The 22,098-nt window shown below is 33.4% G+C and overlaps 1 protein-coding gene across 1 annotated transcript; it reads right to left on the bottom strand.

Moving 5' to 3' along the window:
• Positions 1-4,498: 4,498 nt before the first annotated feature.
• Positions 4,499-5,268, bottom strand: LOC114741191 (uncharacterized). The gene has a single exon (XM_028929444.1). The coding sequence runs from the start codon at positions 5,266-5,268 to the stop codon at positions 4,579-4,581; it is 690 nt and encodes a 229-aa protein (XP_028785277.1). The 3' UTR covers positions 4,499-4,578.
• Between the last annotated feature and the right edge of the window lie 16,830 nt (positions 5,269-22,098).

Below are 22,098 nucleotides of genomic sequence, written 5' to 3'. Positions count from 1 at the left end.
ATTTTTCATTTCTGGTTGCAGTCCTCATGAATTACACACGAATTCTAAACTTGATTGTGTATAGATTATAGTTTGGTATAGATTGTGTTTTTATTTTTTGGCCCGAGTATAGATTGTGTATTGATTGATTAAACGTGATTGTGGACATATCTCATTCATATTCATATTAAATTAAAAATTTGTTAAATTTGATTATGAAGTTTGGATTGAAAAAATGGCTGAAAGCTGAAATGGATTGGAAACATTACAAATGTTATTTTATTAACTAAATCTTAAATCAATGTGTCAATATTAGGGGTTCCTTCCCATATCTGAAATCTTATAACTACTCCATAAAAGTGACATCAAAGGGACATGAAAGGATTATGTTCTTTATTATTTAATATCTTTGACCTTAACAGAAAGAAAATTTATTTATCTTTTATTTAAATTGGATCCATCTTTAGACTGAGTTTGTGCAAATTTTTAATTTAACTGTTGCTATCATTAGATGTGGCTAGACGCTAAGCTATGGGCGCCGAAGTGAAAGTAGAGAGCTAAAACTAGTTTTAACATTTTTCGTATGAATAATAATAAACAGAGTAAAATATATTAACTTTAACCTTACAGTTACAGAAATTTCTCTTTTATTTTGAAAACCAAAATATATGTTGCATAATCTTTCCTTATAGTTTTGTGATTCAACTTTTACCCACCTAACTATTAATTAACCATTATTAAATTATAGTGTTGATCAAGAAATAAAAAATCAGACTGGTCATTAAACCGGTCAAGATATTGAGTTAAGGGTTAGTGAGTTAGTGGGTTCGTGGGGGTTTAATCCGTGATCAGACTGGTAACAATTAAAGTATTATGTTTTAAATTCTGTACTAGTTATTTTGAATGAAAATAAAAATAAAGGCATGAAATAAATGTCAAATAATAATAAATACCCAATATTTTGCATATAAGATAAATAATTATTTAAAAAAAAGTAATTGTAATAATATATAATAAAGGATATATTTAACAAATTATATATATAGTAAATAATATGATATAAATAGTACTTATTAGCCAAATCGTGTCAGATGATTTTGCTGATTTTGCGGGGGAAAAACATGGGAAACTTAAACATTGAAAGTTTTATTATAATTTAATTTATTTTTTGGGGAAAAAATCACAATAAAATCCAATTAAAATACCTAAATCCAAATTAAGGCTTATACTTCTAATAAATTTCTAATTAAAACATGAATTCTAATTTAGGATTTCTAATTGTCGTTAAATGACAAGAATGTCTCTCTTTAATTAAAATAAAAAATTAATTATTTTACTCCCCTAAGTGATCTCTGATCTTTTATGATTATTTTTAAGACCAAAAAACAAATAAAAAATTGTATAAGTGTTTAAAATTTGTATATATAACCAAAATCTTCAAAAATATTTTAATAAAACATTTTAAATTTCAGCATAAATAGCCTTAAAATAAATATTTTTATTTTATATTTGTAAATATTTATTTTAAGATCTTAAAATATTTTAATTACAAAAAATATTTAATATTATGTATAATTTACATTATTTTTATTTATTTCGGCAAACATTAGATTTCAACCCAAAAATGTAATTTGCAACAATTTAATATAGAATATTTCTTATAATTAAGATATTTTAAAGTCTTAAAAATAAATATTTACAACCTGAAAATCCAAAATATTTATTTGAATTGCAATTATATTGTAATTTAAAATTTTTTATTAAAATATTTTTAAAGGTTTTAGTTATATATACAAGATTTAAATATTATAAAATTATTTATGTGTTTTTAGTTTCAAAAAATAATCAAGAGAAAAGAGAAACTATTTGGGAGGGGTAAGATTACAGAAGGGCATTCTAGACATTTAACAATATTCAGAAATTTCTAATGAGACCTTATAACCTAATTAGAAATTTATTAAAAGTGTAGACTTGAATTTGGATTTATGTATTTCAATTGGATTAATTAGAATTCCTCCTTTTTTGGGACAATGACACCAAAAGAAGGTGAAAATTTGTAAATGCCACATAAGGAATGTTAATAAAAATTTGTTATTATTTGCAAATTTAAAATTGTCAATACCAAATAAAGTTGTGTTACCAAACCTAATTTGGAATTTGCAATTTTCAGCATCTTTTTCTGTTATTCTCCCTCCTTTTTTCCCTTCAAAATTTAATTTTTTATTCACCTGTTTTAATTTCTAAGTTTCATGTTTTCCAAAATTCATTTTCCGTCCCATCACCCTTTTATAAAATTATCGTTAAAAAGTCTCACAACAAGAGCATAGTAAGGACAAAATTTGTAAACAGTGTTAAAGTGATTATGTTGACTCATTATATGATATGGCTAACATAATGATTATATAGAGGGGATGAGTTATTAAAACACGAGCAACTCCTTAAACAAGCAACGAGAAAGGAAAAAAAAGAAGAAGGACTAAACAGCTGCATTTTGAAGACCTGTTCTTTTTACCTTTTTTTTTTTTGTTATTCACACAAGATCTAACTAAATGTTATCTGGTGAGTTAATATCACGACTTTAACACCGTTTATGATACTTAAGCAAGTTTTAATATCATTATATCTCTAATGATTGACATTTTAGGACGGAGTGAATTCAAGGGACTAAGATTATGTGTTTGAAATTTGAAAGATCAAAACCAAAGTAGGTGTATATTTTAGAGACCAAAAATTATATTAACCCTTTTGAAAAGAAACAACTTTAGAAAAATAACATAAAAAGAAATTGAAAATTGTAATATTCCAATTCAGGCACTTAAGAGATCAAAATCGCAAGGAAGGAATTGATACATGATATCGTATTTTGCAAATGTAGTTAAATGACAAAAATTCCCTTGCATCAAAAAGTTTATTAACAAGTTGTGAATTGATAATAACAAGTGTTGAACAAAAAATAACAAGAAATGTATTAGCAATGATAAGTTATTTATTAATAAGTTGTGAAGTGGTAATAACAAGTATTGAATAACCAATAACAAAAAATATACTAGCAATAACAAGTTTGATAACTTTGTTTTTAAAGAAATATAATATAAAGGTATTTTAGTCATTTGATTACATTTTCAAAATACCATATCAGACACTACCTCCTCCCTTGAAATTTTGATTTCTAAGGTGTCTGAATTGGAATACTGTAATTTCTAACCTTCTTTTTTTTTTTGGTTATTTTTCCTACAGCTTTTAGCCCAAACTGAATTTGGGACATATTAAAATCAATCCCCAAGAAAACTAACTTGAAAAATCGTACAGTCCAGTGTCTGGCCTATGAGGAATTAAAGCTTGATTTGGCCCAAGTTCGCACGATCATTTTTCTTTGACTTTTAGACCTTCTATTTATTTTGCTATTTTACACTGTTTTTTAACTAGACACATGAATTTTTTTTATTGGAAACAATTCTATTTAGAGTATATTATTGTACATTAAATGTGAATATATCTACCGATGGGAATTAAAACCTGAATTTACTATGTTGTGGAACTCATTCTACTAGACTCAATCCTATTAGTTTATTTTACACTTATTTTATATTGTCTTCTTTTATTCTTAGAAACTTCATTATTAAGGCCTTGTATAAAATCCCTTTTAGTTTTTGTCTATTATTGGCATCAATATATTCTTGACCGCAAATTGGTGATAATATTCAGGTGAAAAAAGCTAGTAATAAAAATTTTGAAATGAAAGTGATATTTTTTCGTTAAAAAATAACAAAAAAATAATAAAATACATGAAGGAGATCTAGACTCTGTGTGTGTGTGTGTGTGTTTATTTCAAGAAACGTTCCTCAACTTTGATGTGATTTTTGGGCCAACCAACTTTTATGACGTGATTAAGGGCATTAAGTTTGGTGATTGGTATGATTATTACCAACCTCCATATATGGCTTCCAAGCTAAATCATCGTTGAACCATCACGGAAAGCTAAGGAACGACAGCTCTCTGAGATAACATATGCCTTCTAGTTAGTCCTCACAACAACTATCACAAATGTGTGTGCGCGTGCGAAATACACATTATAAGCTATTTATTTCTAAAACTCTGCATGCTTTTTTATAGCAACTAGTTTTTCTTTAGGTAACAATAATCTAATATTCCTCCAGCAAATTACACTATAAAGTAAGTATTATATTACGGATAAGAGGAGTATTAAGTATTATTGACAAATTCAAATTTGAACATTTTTGAGTCTCAATAGATTATTCTAAAAATAATGTTTTTCTTCATCCATGTGACCAAAACTTAACTTAAGGATGCTCAAATTATAGCACAGAGATATTCTAGTAAAATATATATGTATATATATTTGTCGTCAAATTTTGTTCGTATTCTTCCCAAGTGAAACAAGCCTCCCAAAATCTCCACAACGAAACAGCAAGAACTTAAGAAAGTTAACTATTAAAAAAAAGCACAAGAAAATTCTAAGAGAAGACATATATATATATAGAGAGAGAGAGAGAGAGAATTAAGTAGCATAAGACCTAGATTATTTGTAATGAATATTATTAATAATGCAAATGAATATAACTTCCCTTAATTAGTTAATCAATGAGCCATGGCTAGAGGATGAGAGAAACTCATGATACTTCTCTGCTTAGGCATGGCAAGCACAGCGGTATGATCCAAGAAATCATTAAGAGAAACCACAGACTGCAAAATAAGTCTCAGATCTGCAACACTTGAAAACCCTGATCCACCAACTTGTCGAACAGCATAAACATAGAAAGTCACGCACCCTTTCCTGAACTTAAACCTCGCCATCTCGAACCCTTTAAGGCCCCTTATGAGCTTCTTGTTCACTTCCCCAAGTGATATCTCCAATGGCCAAATCTCATCAACTTTCTTCTTCAACGCTTCGCTCTCAAACACGAACAAGACAACCTTTGACTTCTTGGTGCCGAGGCCAAGCGTGAGAGTATGCCAAGCATGGTAAGCTAAGATTGTGAAGTTTGTGGGGATGAAAGCTAGGGTTGAAGAGAAAGGAACAAGCAGCTTGTTTCTGGGCTTACTATTGTTATTATTGGTTGGTGGTGGAAGAGAGAGGAGTTTCAGAAGCTCTAGGGTTCTTGCTCGTCGGATTGTGAAGGATTTTGTGATGAACTGGCCTCCAAATCGGAGACCTTTTACATCTGAGCTTGGCTTGAATGAAAAATCTGATGAATACAGTAACTTTGAAGCTTGTTGCTCCTTTTGCTTTTTGTTGTCGACTTTCTTTTTCTTCTTCTCTTCTGCCATGCCTGAAGGTAGTAGTACCGTATCAGAGAGAAAGTGGAAAGAGAAGGTTTTGGTGATAGAGATAAGACCTAATTGTCAGTGTGAGTTATAATTGAAATTTCTCTTGGCCCCTTTCTTCTTTTTCATGTGAAAGGATATGATAACCACTATGCATAGTTATATACATATAGATTATCCTAGTTCTAAATTTAATTTCCAAGAATAAAATAAGCATTGTGATGGGTCATAAGAAAAACTAATCCATCTAGTGCTCATGTCATGCAACCTAACCTAACCTAACATCTGAGGCCCATCAAGCATAGCTATACATATGATGGTGGGGCCATCGGGGATATATAAATTCAAGCCAGATCAAAATCTAGATAAGAGGTAAAACTCTCTCAACTTAAATTTCCTAAATTTAGAAAATAGAAGTTTTTTTAAGCCATAATTAATTGTTACCCGGAAAAGTAGTTCAGTGCTAACAGGTTGATTGGGATCGACCACATTATTATGATCTCATGAATTGGAAACAATTAAGTTGAGATGCTTCCAACAACCGTAAAGGCCACCAGATTTTCTTTCACCAATTTGTGGAGGCTTCCAAGAAATATATTCTTAATTGCTAATTTTGTACTTTGTAACAATGTGGACATAATTAATTAACTAATTATATATGGTGTCATGAGCAGAAATTTGAGAATAATTTTAGTTCTGTTTGTTGAAATTAATGACCCCATTTTGATCATAAGTTATTGATTCCTTAACATTAGTTCAAACTGATTAAATATTTGCTTTTTAAAAAATTATTTGATATTCTGTGTACTACCAACTGTTTTATAATATATTAGAGTGTTGTCAGATTTCAAATAGATAGTAACTCTCCTACTTTTATTCTTTCTACCAAGGTTATTTAGCAGGATTAATAGAGAAAATTTTGAAGTCCATCATCTCTTATTATTTGTGTTTTGATTTAATTAGTTTTTTTTAAATAAAAAACAAGACACATTTGACATAGAGTTGAATTACAAGTAGGAGATCAAGACTACATAAATTAAACTAGTTTATAAAATATCATATTGACTTTAATTAAGATGTGGTGTCTATTCAATAATATATGTAACATTTCCCACAATATTAAAGAATAACCTAATTTGAACAAATTCTTTGAGGTCAAAGATTAAAGTAAATTGCTCATAAATACCTATTCAGAGAATTAATTGTCCAATTATTCCTGAATCCAATGTTATATATTTTCATACACAAGAAGTATCGGTAATCTGAAGAATCTCATACCATTTTTCAAAATTCCAAGGCTCATTAAGTAATTAATTCTCAAATTGATAGTTATGGGCAATTTTCCCTAATAAAACCGTTCGCGTCTCTTGCTTGCCAAAGGGATAACGAAAAAGAAAATTTAGAACTTATAATAATTTGTTATCAATATTTTTATTTATTGTTGGTTAACTAATTAAGAGATTTAATTATTTATCTAAGGGCGTCATCGTAAGTAGGTGTTTGTTGAAGGGTCAATGACATTCATGCACCAGAATTATATATTGATGGGAAAGTTGACAGAGGATTTCAACAAAATAAAATGATGAGAGGTTCATTAATTGATTAGAAAGCATTGGGATCAATGTCATGCCCCTTCTAAATTGACACAAAACCCAACAAGTTATAATCAATCATCTAACATGCACACATTTTCGGTATTTTTCATGATTAGTTTTTGGGCAGTTTAATTTTCACTACAAAAAAGAAAATAAAACTTTCAGCCGAAAATTTTCAGCAGTAACTAACAAAAGCATTCATAAAAGTATGACTTTTAGCAATAACTCTAGAAAGTGGTCGTTAAAAATATGTCCTTCCACAACAACTTATTTGTTGCCGCTAAAAGTCTGATTTTTAGCAACGACTTTTTAGAATGGCAACTAAAATTCTCATGTTTAGCAGCAACTCTAACAAGTTACGTTGAATGACAGACTTTTAGTAGTGACATTAAAGGTTGCCACTGAAACTATAGTTTAATAATATATATTTAGTTTTAGAATAATAATCAGTAGATTTATTTTAGTTCAATGGCAAGAAGATAGAGGCAAACCAATGTGCTCACAAGTTCAAATTTTGGAGAAGACACATTTGACTTGATAATATTTGAGGATGACGTGATGGCCAAGGTGGCGTCCAGTGATAGTGAGACGTTCACGACACAGGCCTAACGAATCCTACGAGTGTGGACATGGGCTCTGCTTAAGACAATATTGGAGCCCAATTAAGGCGTAGCCAGTAAGTAAGGAAGAAAACTTGGAAGATGCAAGAACTTGATGAGGTGGAATGAATATAATAAGACAAAGACGGTTAGAGGAAAAGGGTATGAAATATTTTGATGGATTTTCTCCCTCTCTACGATTTCCTCTCTTCCTTGTTGTGACCTCTATCTTCTGTTCCTGCTTTTGCATTTTTTCTGTGATTGTCATATTTGATTGTTATTTCATATTTGGATTTGTATGAGCTATATTGTGACTCTTACCATTACGACATTCGATATAATATAAATTCAACTCCATTTTTGCATAGTGTATTGGAGGTAGTGTGGGAATATACCATTTAGTGTTTTCATTGAACCTCCCCTGCCATGGCCAAGAACATGCATCTTAAGTAACTTCAAACAGACATAAAAAGGGTGAATGAGTTTATTGATGATGCTAAAAGCTGTTTTGGTCAGATAGATGGGCGTTTCAAACGCATTGATGGTCATTTTGATCAGCTGGAGTGCATGCTGCATTCTCTACAAAAATAAGCTGAAGGACTCTCCCAAAAATCAGGTTAATCTTCTGACACGGTTCTCGAGGGTTCCCCTGTCGTTCAACCACTTTCCATTGCTCAGTCACCTTACAAGTCCATTAAAGTCAATTTCCCTCATTTTGATGGATCGGATGCTTTGGATTGGATCTTTCGTATTGAGTAATATTTCAAATACTATCATATTGAGGATCTGCAATGTTTGATTCTAGCCTTTGTTCATTTTGATGGTACCATTCTTCTATGGTATCAAATGTTAGAGTGGGCTAGTCAGATTCCAAATTAGCAAACTTTAGCAAAGGCTATTGAGATTCAATTCGGACCTTCTCAATTTAATTGTCCTAGAGCGCAAATCTTTAAACTTACCCAGCAGAGTATGGGTGGTATTTTGGAGGATTAAAATACAAACTTTCTTGCACTTGCTAATCACACTAAAGACATCCCTGAATCAGCTTGACTTGACTGCTACCTTGGTGGATTATTGCCTCCCCTAAAGCGCGACATCCTGGTCCAATGACCCTCATCAATGGTTACTGCTGTGGCTTTGGCTCATTTATTTAATGGTAACACAGATTCTGGTCTCTGTGCTGCTAACGGTGACTTCCTGCTAAGGGGCGAGCGTTGACCTCTTTTACATGCAAACCTTTAATGCCTACCTTTTCAAAACCCACTACCACCACAATTGCTGGCGACGATGGTAAAACCAATGTTCCACCTTTATTATCGACTCCCCAAATGCCATTGATTAAGAAAATTACACTAACTGAAATACAAATACATCATGAGAAGGGCTTATGCTATACTTGCGATGCGAGGTTTACCCCTTCTCATTGTTGTCCTAATAAGTAACTCATGATGCTACAATGTGACAGTGATGATGAGGACACAATTCTTAAGGATATTGCAGAGGTGGCAGTTGATAGTACCTTGCATCATTTATCCTTGTATGCTTTACGAGGGATTTATAGACCAGCTATGATCAGATTTACTGGTGACATCATGGGTACTACAGTCCAAATTCTGTTAGATGGAGGCAGCTCAGACACATTCATCTATCCATGTATTGTCTCTCATTTACACCTCCCTATTGAATAGACAAGCTTAGTTTGAGTTTTGGTGTGAAATGGTAAGATTCTTCAGACAACAACAATGGTTTTTGATATCCTTATTCGCCTCGATGGCCAAATTATTTCATTGACTTACTAGTTTTGCTGGTGAGTGACACTGACATTTTCATAGGGGCTAATTGGCTTGAGACATTAGGAGCACATGTCACCCACTATAGTACTTCAAAAATATGTTTTATGGCGAATAGTCACTTTGTAACTTTAATAGGATATCCTCTACAGCATCACAAGCATAATTTCACCACTTGACTTAGCTTTCTCAAACAGATGCTATTGCTGAATTGTATGTGCTTGACAATGTCACTTCCATCTTAGATTCTACACATTTCTCAAGTGACTTACCGGCTGATCTCTTCTTTTTTTTTATAGCATGATGCCTTTGTTTTCATGATGCCTCATGGATTACCTCTGCCTCGTGGGCATAAATATAGCATTGAGTTAATGCAAGGAGAGAATCTTGTTAGAGTTTGCCCATACCAATATCCCATGAGCCAGAAAATGATCATTGAATAGATGGTGCACGATTTACTTATCAAAGATCTTATACAACCTACCTCTAGTCCCTTCTCAACACCAGTGATTTTAGTAAAACAAAAAGGATGATTCATGGTATTTTTGTATTTACTATTGTTCCTTAAATGCGGTGACAATTAAGGATGCTTTCCCTATGCCAACGGTAGATGAGCTCTTAGATAAACTACACAGGTCTATGTTTTACTCAAAATTCGACCTTCATTGGGGTTATCACTAGGTTCTGATGAACTCTAATGACAGAGAAAAGACAGTGTTTCGAACCCGCCAAGGACTATATGAATGGTTAGTAATGCCGTTCAGGTTGTCCAATGCATCGGTAACTTTTCAGCCCTGGATGAACTCTATTTTCTAGCTATATCTTTACCATTTTATTCTCATGTTTTTCACGATATCCTCATTTATAGTGCCACGTGGGATGCACATCTATAACATGTGGATATGGTTTTACAGCATCTTGCCCAGTATAGTCTTTTTGCCAAATTGTCTAAGTGTTCCTTTGGCACGCAGCGTATTGAGTATTTGGGCCATGTGGTCTCCAAGCAGGGCTTGAAATGGACACGTCCAAGGTTTAAGCTATTCATGACTGGCCCACATCCCAAAATGTCAAGCAGTTAAAAGGCTTCTTGGGATTGAGTGGTCACTATGGCCATTCTGTCCAAAATTATACCAACACCGCCAGCCCATTAACACAATTGTTGAAGAAAGATAATTTTCTTTGGACCTATGAAGCCTAACAAGCATTTAAAAGTTTGAAAACAACCCTAATTTCTACACCTGTTCTGTGACTACCAGATTTCTTTTTGCTATTCATCTTAGAAACTGATGCTTCCCGTGTCGGCATTAGCACTGCACTAAGCCAACAACATCCCCTATTGCCTATTTTTCCAAGAAGCTTTGAAGCCGTATGCAGTCACAATCAGCTTATAGTCACGAATTATATATGATTATATAGGCTGTTGCTAAGTTTCTCCATTATTTGCTATGTCATTAATTTGTCATATGCACGGACCATACTAATCTCAAGCATTTGCTTGGGTAAACCATTCAGACTGCTGAATAATTATTGTTTACTAAAACTATTGGGCTACAATTTTACAATTGAGTACAATATTGGGAGCACAAATCAGGCTACCAATGTATTGTCGAGGGCCTCCTATATAGCTTTCTCATAGTTAGATATGACTTTGATGGATACAGTTACATGGGTACGATAGTTAGATTGGGTCCATAAAATAATTCAATTGATTGATGATGGTTCTTAATCGATACCCCAATATCAAATTAAACAGGGGGACTTATACTGGAAACACCGACTAGTCATTCCCCCCTATGACCACAGGTTGATTAGTCAATTATTACATACTTTTCATCTTTCATAATTGGTGGTCATGCTAGGTATCTTCATACTTTTCATCACTTAGCTAGTCTATTCTTTTGACAGAATATACGCTGTGATATCCGGTTATTCATTCGCTGATGCATGGTGTGTCAAAAGGCTAAAGCATCATAACTGAATCCTGCTAGTTTGCTACAACCACTTTCAATTCTCAAGTGTATTTGGGAAGATGTGGAGATGGATTTCATCCCCCAAGTTACCATATGTTCGTGGTGTCTCTTCTGTCATTTTAGTGGTCATTGATCGCTTATCAAAGTACACTCATTTTGTTCCATTGACCACCAACTTTTCTAGTCAATCAGTTGCTGAAGCTTTCCTTCAACACATAGTGAAATTACATGGCATTCCTCAAACTATCATTTCTAATAGGGACAAAACCTTTACCAATGCATTATGGTGCCATTTGATGAAGCTACAGGGTGCCTCTCTTTGTCTTAGTTTAGCTTATCATCCTCAATCGGATGGCCAGTCTGAGGCTCTAAATAAATATCTTGAAATGTATTTGCGTGTTTCATTTTTGAATTTCCACGCCACTGGTTGTGTTATTTACCATGGCCAGAATTTTGGTACAATACTTCATTTCACACTGCTATTGGTATAGTCCCTTTCAAGGTTGTTTATGGTCAGGATCCTCCTTCTCTGTTGTGCTACTCATCTGTTGTGGATACTCCTTTTAATATGCATCACTAATTGCAGCGGCATGATGAGCTCCTAGATGATTTGAAGCACAATTTGCTTCAGGCACAACATCGTATAAAAATGGCAGCAGACAAGCATAGAACTGATATTGAGTTTGAACAAGTTTGAACTCGCCAATCCATGAGTATATAGTATACCATGAAGTTACAAAGGGTGAGTAGGTTTTGGTTAAGCTTCAACCTTATCATCAACATTCTGTGCAACTTCGTAAGTATCATAAACTTGCCATGGTTACTTTGGCCCATTTAGAGTGGAGGAATGAATTGGTCAAGTTGCATATAAACTCTGTCTCCCTAAGTCTACTAAAATCTATCTAGTTTTCCATGTTTCACTTTTGAAGAAGTTTAAGGGGATGGAACCTTCATATTCTTATTTTCCTCATCCACTCACTTCATTACCTGAGGGACTAATTTACCAGCCCGTTGAAGTTTTGTCTTCACATATGATTCAACATCAAGGGTAGTGGTAACCACAATTTTTGATTCATTGGGATGGATACCAGGAGTCAACGTGGGAATGAGGTTCTGATTTGCAGTGGCTTTATCCTTATTTGAACCTTGAGGACAAGGTTCATTTTAATAGAGGGGGTAATGTTATGGATCCAATACCGAATGTTCATGACACAAGCCTAACAGGTCCTAGGGGTGTGGATACAGGTTTTACTCAAGACAATATTAGAGTCCAATTAAGATGTAGCCAACAAGTAAGGAAGAAAACTTGGAAGGTGTGAGAACTTGATGAGGATGAATGAGTATAATAAGACAAAGACGGTTATAGGAAAAGGGTGTGACCTTTATCTTCTATTCCTTCGTCTGTATTTTTTCTTTGATTGTCATCTATTACTATTATTTCATATTTGGATTTGTATGAGTTGTACTGTGACTCTCACCATTATGAAATTCGATATAGTATAAATTCACCTCTATTTTTGCATAGTGTATTGCAGGTAGTGTGGGAACATAACAATGTATCTTTTTTGGCAACACTTTTAGTCATTTTCAATGGTGACAGGCTGTTACTACTAAAAGACACTTTCAATGGTGACTTTTTTTTTGTTGCCACTAAAACTTGAAAGACTAAAAAATTAATTTTTTTTTAAAAAAATTTAGTTGAGTTAAATAACCATCATATTTTAAATTATTTGCAAATTTTCTTTTTCAAAAAAGCTTTAACAGACAGGCTCCTGATTGTTGGCAAAGAAATAGTCTCCTCATTAATGTGAATAACTAGCACTTCAGTTTCATTGGTTTGTACTTCTCTTTTAGGGTAAACTAGATTTTCACATGTTTATTTAATTCAAAGATATATGGCTAATTTCCAACTTGAAACTAAAATTATGGCATATGGTTGTGGATTACAATTTGAGTCTTCACTGATTTGGAGAGCACGAGTGTTGTACCAACCTCTGAAGGATTTGGAGACTTTATTTTTGGCATGTACTATTAGGATCTCAGAACCCTAGTTTATTATTCTAATGATGATGAAAATAATAATGATAATAATAATAAAGCTATCTAGCTTAAATTATGTTAAGTATGTATATACAAGTACCATAAATAAATGTAATTTGCTTGGGTATTACATGGAATTTGAGAAATAAATTATATTACTAAGACTTACGAATAAAGTGTTTTCTTATAAATTTTATATTTTATATTAATATTGATATTTGTGACACTAACACATGATCCAATCATGTAAGGTAAATTATCTTCTCCCTAATTACTAGTACATGATAGAGAATATTTTGAATAATTTGTCATAGCCTGATTTAAAACACTACAAAAAAAATTAATTTCACTGATGAAAGTCACTGCCAAAAAGTTGTTACTGCGGAAAAGTTTTAGTGGCAACAAAAAAAGTTACCTTGAAACTGTTTTTTAGTAGTGGCAGCCTGTCACTGTTAAAAACGACTAAAAGTGTTGCCAAAAAAGATACATTGGCATGTTCCCACACCACCTGCAATACACTACGCAAAAATAGAGCTAAATTTATACTATGTTGAATGTCGTAATAGTGATTTTCTTGTTTTTCTTCAGACATACCTGGGAGATCTTGAACCTCATAAACAACATCATCATGGTCATTTTCATGTTTTTCCTCCTCAACTAAATCAGGAGGCACACTAGACTCTGCAGTAACTGTTGGAACCACCACTCCAGTGTGACTATTAACTTCAAAATTTTCTTTAGATGCACTTGGGACATCTAGAGCATCAAAAACAACATCTTCATGGTCATTTTCATATTTTTCTTCCTTAACTAAATCAGGAGAAATACCAGACTCTGGACTAATTGTTGGAACCACCATTCCTGTGTAACTATTAACTTCAGAATTTTCTTCAAAAGTAGTTGGGACATCTTGAACCTCAGAAGCAACATCTTCATGATAATTTTCATGTTTTCCCTCCTCTACTAAATCAAACTCTAGATGCTTATTGTTTTCTAGCGAGATATCAACTTTAGTTTCATTTACTGGCGGCTGAGACTCCTTATCAACATCATCACTCAACACTGTTGAACTATTTCTCAGGTCTATTATAGAGAAAGAATTAATCTCCTCACTTCAACCTTTAACTCATCACACAATGCCTTAGCTATGATTCGGTGCGACTTAATTCATGAACTCTTAACTCGCCAATGACTAAGTCCTTTATCTTTGTACTTTTTGTATCCTTATTACTGACAACTCAAATTATTCCCCACTCAGTAGTTCCATGTGTAATCAAAGAAGAGGAGGCGATAGATGAATTAGAGAAAATACAAGAGGCGCTGATACAAATGATGAGGAAGAATGGAACTGCTGAGATTGGATGTGGGATACATTCCAGATTCTTCTTCATGGCATGTGCTGGATTCTTCTTCTGCTTTTCTTTGTCACAGCAAGTTCTTGGTCTCTATTTAACTCAAATAATAATATTTCTATATTTCTCAATTCTTTCTCTCATAATGATCTTGTAAACATCGTCTCGCAAGTTCAAAAGTAAAATCAATGGCTCAGATATAGATTGCATTTGTGAGATTGAAATCTTTAAACTCTTTCCATTATGTTTGATGAGGACACTTTCTATCAAAAGCAAGAAAAAGAGATCGAAATGATCCCAACTTTCAGAGTAATTTGACCCCAAAAGATTGCAACTTTAAATCTTTGGTCATATGCATATGGATCAAATCGAAGAAATTTTCCACTCTCAAAAGAGTTACCCCAGTAATAGAAAATGAACGAGGCCAAAAAATTCCCAGAAAAGGGACGATGGTGGGACCAGGTTCGTCTTGCTCACTTCTTTTCGTCTCAACAGTTTCGATTCTTCTAATTTGTCACGCGTACTAGTTCGCCGCCTCTTCTTTTCCCGCTCCATCTGTCTTCTCCAGTACTCTTTTTTTGGTTATGTGGTGCTGAGTTAGAAGGGATTTTATTGCCCATTCTTGCCATATAAGATGAGTCTAAATAAGTTGTAAATGATAAAGATAATAATATAAAAAAAAAAAAGAAATTGAATCATATGCGAATCAAAAGTTCAAGGACTGAGTTGCATCAAATCATAGTTGAAGGACTGAATTATGAGTTAAAAGTTGAAGGATTAAAAGATTGTTCTAACTTTCACTTATAAGTGTTCTAAAATTTTTTTGGGTACAAATTTGCTCCAAAAATTTCAAATTGTAACAATATTGTTTGTTATCGTTAAAAACTAACCTTGGCCATTAGTGACATTGACTGTTAGTATTTTTAACAGTAGGTAGGAAATAATATTACTACAATTTCAAACTTTTTGGATAAATTTGCATTAAAAAAATTTTTTGAACGTTCAGCACTGTTAAATAAAAACACACAAATCAAATTTACATCTTAAGCCAACGTACATATCACTTTTATTTAGCTTACTTAAGATTAATTACCCAAAAAAAACTTAAACTGGCCCTAAATAATCAAGGGCTGGGATATTTGAATAAGTTTTAGTGTTTACAATTATGGTCCATCTCGTAAGAGATTATGATAACTAGGTAATATTTAATACCATTATTTAATATTTTAACTTATATATATGTCTTAATAGAAAAGAAAAAGTTGTATTTTAATTTACAAAATCAATCAATTAGCTGATTAATTAATTTGTCTTATATTTTAGGAAGTGAATGGTGAAAGAAGAGTATCTTTAGCAAGTGCCTGGTAACAACTTTAACAGATACTTCTTACATTACAACACTTTTTTCTGGGAAAAATGGACACCCACTCATCGCTTCTGTTATGCATGACAACAGAAGCCATACGTAATGACTTATGGTTACGTTTGGTAGGAAGCATTGAAAATTAGGGATAGGAATTAGAATTAGAATTGAAAAAATCTATTTAAAAAGTGTTTAGTATAAGAGATTACTTGTTATATAGGATTAGTCAAACCTATATATGTGGGATGGGGAATATCATAGGGGGAAGTGGTATTCCCAATCCCACTTCTATAGGTTTGCCTAGTCCCATGTAATAAGCAATTACTCATGCTAAATATTATTTTAATAATTTTTTTAATTGCAATCCTAATCCCTATTCCTCATATTCAATGCCAAATATTATTTACCAAATGAGACATATGGGTTCTGTTATATATTACAATAAAAGTCATAGTTACCTACTCATAGCTTCTATTATGGTTATAATAGAAGTCATATTTTTTATTTAATATTGACCTCTCATTTAGAAACATGCTATGATATACATCTAGCTAAATCTAATATTAAATACAACTATCAGTGCACATCATATATATACAGCCAAACCAAATAAATGGTTAACAAAATTATGGATCTAATATTAGTATGTTTTACAAAAAAAAAAAAAACATGTACAACTTACTATAAATCATCTATTCCAATTTTTTTTAAATTTAAGAATTACTTTGACCAAATATTATGCATCCAAAATTGAAAATGCTATGAAATGCAAAAATAATAATAATAATAATAATAATAATAATAATAATAATAATAATGTGAGCAATATTAACAGAAAATTCAATGCTCAAACTAAAATTATGTTTTATATATGATATATCATGGCCCTGTGAAATGAGCTAGTTATACCCTCAATGATGATTTCACTCATATATCTCATCACGTAATATCTACATTTCTCATTTTTTAGTTGTTTATGGTAGTACAAATATACACAAAACAAGAGCACTCAATATAATTAATCTTATAATTGTTTAAATTTAAAATACATACATTTAAATAGACCATATTGATATAACTTTGGCTATTCTTTCTCATTAGTTTAAAATACATCTTCAAAGATCTATTATACTAGATATTTGTAAGAAAATTATTTGTAATCACAATATATTTGCATAATAAAATGATGCACAACCCTTACAATTTAAGAACTCCTTTCATATATTCACTTACTTCCTAGTCACATGAACAGATAACAACAAGCCTCTAATGACCATTAGGGCAATAAGCAATTATTAGGATAAACATGTATCTTTTTATACCCTAATCCCATTGGGCACAATATCTTCTTTGCCTCATAATTACGATATGGAAGTTCATTACCTTCTGGAAGCATATCTTTCAAGAAAGTATGCAACTCTATGAAACTCTCATTGCTCTACCCATTTTTTGCCTTCAAGTTTACTAGCTTCAACACTACAATCAACTATGTGCATTTTGTGTACCCAAGATATAGAGGCTTTTTGGTATTGACATATAAGCAATCATATTTATTGTCACTCAAGCTATCATATTTACATAATTTCTCAATGCCATCAACACAAACATCATGAATCATGTCCTCCAATTGTTCATCCATCTCCATATCATCTTCCTCAATCTAGAACACATTATGGATTTTAGATTCACCATGTAATATCCATTGCCTATATGCTTTATAGAACCCGAAACAAATTAGATGATCTGTTATTTCCATAACAACTCATCGCAACCCATTCAAACACTTAACACAAGGATAATAGAATAATTCATTATTATTAGGGACATTGTTCTTTGCAAATTCTAAAAATTGATCCACCCCACCCATATTCATCACTTGTTCTTAGAGCGTTAATCCAACCACGATTCATAATTACCTATAATTCAATTACCAACATAACATTTTTTTAGGCAACAAAATTTAGGCAACATGACATCTTAAAATTGATGTCTCCCAAGCTTTAGACCCTTTACTTTACCCTATTGCATTGTCTGATCTCCTTTTTTTTTTGGGCATCAAACTGAAAATTCATTCCAAAAAGAGTAGACTTCACAAGGAAGTAACAGCACAATAGAAATGCTCAAACAAGGAGGCATAACAACAAGCCAACAAAACACCAAAAGGGAAAAGAAGTAGACAGGACAAAGGAAAAATTGAACAAACAAACCGAAAGTCAGGTACTTATGTTCCTAGCTGTATGAGTTTCACTAGCTAGGATTTTTGCCAGAGAAGAAGGGGGTTTAGAAACCCAATTTTTCAAGCACTTCTCTCTCAAAGCTGCTTGAACACGCAAATCAGCAGCTAAATTGTGATGTCTTGGGATCCACACAAAAATGCAAGATCTCAGAGTTTTGCCAAGATTATGAATTTCCTCCACCAAATTCAGACATTTCCATTCTGGCATTTTGTAGCAGATTAACAAACTGAATTAGTGAAAGACAGTTAGATAAACAGTAAATAGTATCAAAGCTAGCATCACAGCACCAAGAGATGCCCCGATACATAGCAAGAGCTTCTGCCATAAAGGGAGAGGTAGCTTCCACAAAGTCTCCTGTGAGACAAAGCACTTCCCCCGAGGAGCTTCTAACCACCAAACCAATACCTACTAACCTTGAAGGAGTATCAAACACACCATCATAGCTTATGGTCATCCCAAGCCACCCATCTATAAGGGCATTAGAAGCCTTAGTTGTACAGCTATCAGAGTTTTGCTCATTCAAGACAACCTGGGACTAGCCATTTGCATCCCAATATGATTCTACTAAGATAGTTGCCATCTGAATAATACTCAGGGTTGTATGATTTCTGCTCAAAGGCAAAACAGCATCGGTCTTCCAAATTTGTCAAAGCAAACAAGCAGTAAGGACCTTAGCTTTTTCTAACCATTCATCATTACGTAGTAGATTCAAGAGCCAAGCATCAATGCGAGTAAGACTATCTTCATCAATTCTCAACCCAAAACTACTACCAAACCAGACAACTCGAGTTCTATCACAAAGAAGAAAAACATGTTCAAGAATTTCAAGCATGCGATTACATAGGGAGCAAATAGGGGAACTTACATACTTTCTCTTCCACAGAGCCTTGCGAGTGGGAACTACACCCTTTATCACCTTCCAAAGGAAGAACATTATTTTAACAAGGACTTTTAGCTTCCAAATTTTGTTCTAAATGCACCTATCCACAGCACTGAATCTATAGGTCTCTACGGTACCTCTAGATTTTCACTTTTAATCCACCTATAACCTGCTTTAACAAAATAAACACCAGATTTAGAGGCAGTCCAGACAGCCTATCACCTTTGATCTGGATAGAAGCAAAATTTTTAAGATTTCCCTCTCTTTATCCCTTGTGATAAAAGAATGAATTTTAGCTAAATTCTAGCCCTGATTCTCAATTAAATCAGCAACTAACCGTTCTTTAGCCTCAGCAGATGGTGCAACAAAAGCAAGTCTAAACAGGTACAGAGATGGGATCCACAGATCCCCCCAAATATGAGTGTTAAGGGCATCCCCAATCAAAAAATAGACCAAATCCTTTAGTAACGCACTCCTTTCAAGCAAGCTAGTCCAGGCCCACGAAGCTCTTCCCCTTTTAATAGCATTCAAAAAAATTTCCTTTTGAAATTTTTTCAACATCATTAATGACCCTTGCCCAAAGTTATTAAGGTTTACATAGAAAAGACCAACTCTGCTTTGCTAATAAAGGAACATTAAATCAGTGTAAGTCTCTAAGACCCAATCCACTATCTTGTTTTGAGTCAACAAGTATGCTCCAACAAACCCAGGGAATCCTATTATCATCTCCTTGTTATCCCCACTAAAATCTAGCAAGAATGCTATCCAGATCTTTGCCAGTGGCTAAAGGAAATAAAAAACAAGCCATAGGGAAGACTGGAATAGCACTTGCAACTGCTTTGATCATTACTTCTTTACCAATAGTAGATAAAAGGTTTCTCTTCCAACCTTGCACTTTCCTCCATACCTTATCTTTGACAAAACAAAGTGCTTCAGTTTTAGATCTCTTCCATAGAATTAGTAGACCAAGATACTTTACTGGATCCTCTGCCTCTGCTATACCCAGAATTTGAGTAATCAAAACTCTTAAACCTCTCGAAGTATTAGGAGAAAAAAAGACACAAGACTTATGAAAATTAACCGATTGTCTCGAGGCTTCACAATAGCAGTCAAGAAGTTTTTTAAACATATCAATATTCTCAAGACCAGCATTTAGAAAAAAGATCGAGTCATCTACAAAAAAGTAGTGAGTAATCATGGGAGAGTTTCTGCTTAATTTGTTACCTTTAATAATTTTTTCTTCAGCACAGAAATTAGTTAGCCTCGAGAGAACTTCAGCTATTATGATGTTGGTAAGGAGGTAAAGGATCTCCCTCCCCTAAACCCCTTTGCGACTGGACTTGAGCCACAATCCGCCCTGATGGTAGAAGATTGAATTATACTGAGCAGATACAAGTGTGGATTCTCTCTACCCACCGAGGATTAAATCCTATGCCAAGAAGCACTACCCTAAGGAAGTCACATTCCACTCTATCATATGCTTTATTCATGTCCAATTTGATAGTCATTTCAGCCTTATCCCCAGTTTTGATGGTCAAGTAGTGGAAGGCTTCATGAGTGATTAAAATATTATAAAAAATGAGTCTACCAGGGACAAAAGCATGCTAGTTGGCTGAGATAATCAAGTTTAGCATACCTTTCGTCCTATTGGTGAGAACCTTAGAGAAAATTTTGTAAGAGAAATTGCACATTCCAATGGGTCAAATTTGGGACATATATTCAGGACTATCCACCTTTGCCAAAAGAACTAGATTGGTAACATTAAGCTTTTCAAGTAAGAACCCTAGTTCAAAGAACTTCTGCACCAAAAAACAAATTTGATCTCCCATAATATCCCAAGCTTTTTGGTAAAACACACCAGAATAACCATCTGGGCCCAGAGCTTTCAAACCCCCTAGTTGAAAGGCAGTAGCCTTAATTTCTTCATTGGTAACTCTTCTTAAAAGCCCCTCGTTCATGTCATCAGTGACCACTTTTTCCAGAAATTGAAGGATGAGTTCAAAATCATGGGGTCTGCTAGAGCTAAAGAGTGAGTGAAAGTAATCAGCAAAAAAAATTCCCAATCTTATCTTGATTGTCCATCCACACACCACTTTCATTTTTTATTCTAAGTATTTTGTTTCGCCGTATCCTTTGAAGAGTTGTTTGATGAAAGAAACAAGTATTACGATCCCCACACTTCAACCATTGCACCCATGATCTTAAAGCCCAATATTTCTCCTCCATTTCCCACAATTATTCAAGTCTCTTAGTGATGTCTTTGGCCCCAGCAACCTCATCCAAACCCCAACCTTTTGAGTAGCACAACTTAAATTGCGAAAGCAGCTCCTTATCTTGGAGTTTGAGAATTTATTTTTGCTCTAGCCTGAAAAAGTTTTCAGAATCCTAGACAAGTTTGACTGGAATTCTTCCACTAAGTTCACACTACCAAGATACCTACCACACTAATTCTTATGGACCAGTTGAAGGAAATCTGGATCATCAACCCAAAACATTCAAATCTGAATCTCCAGGGTGTTCTTGGTTCAGAATAAGCAAAATAAAGTAAGATGGGACAGTGGTCAGAGCCAAAAACCTCCAATATAAAGCCTTAAGCCTTGGGAAAGGAATCAATCCAGCACATATTGCATATCACTCTGTCAAGCTTTTCCATGATGTAAGCATCCCCATTCCTTTTATTAATCCAAGTAAACTGCCCTCCTTTCAGCTCAATTTCAAACATATTCAAGGAACTCATAAACTCACAAAAATTTTACAGGTCATTCCAATCATACACCCTACCACCCAACTTGTTAGAGTTGTAAAGTAAATCATTGAAATCACCTAAATCCCATAGAATTTGAGAACTAATTCAAAGAGAGAAGTGCAACCCACCAATCCTTTTTATCTCTTTTATTAGGGGGACCACAAACGAAAGTGATGTATCTAGACCAACCATCAACTAAGCCATCAAGTAAAACATGAACAACAATTCTTTGAACTACTAACAAAGCAAAAACTAACAGAA

Source organism: Neltuma alba, unplaced genomic scaffold (assembly GCF_004799145.2).
Source record: "Neltuma alba isolate B1F8T4 unplaced genomic scaffold, ASM479914v2 tig00003315_pilon, whole genome shotgun sequence".
NCBI lineage: Eukaryota > Viridiplantae > Streptophyta > Magnoliopsida > Fabales > Fabaceae > Neltuma > Neltuma alba.
Note: the sequence above shows the minus strand (reverse complement) of the source record. Positions and strands in the feature narration are given on the sequence as shown.

Bases quoted from the DNA above. Each gene is read 5' to 3' on its own strand.
- LOC114741191 (XM_028929444.1), bottom strand. From the start codon at position 5,268: ATGGCAGAAGAGAAGAAGAAAAAGAAAGTCGACAACAAAAAGCAAAAG.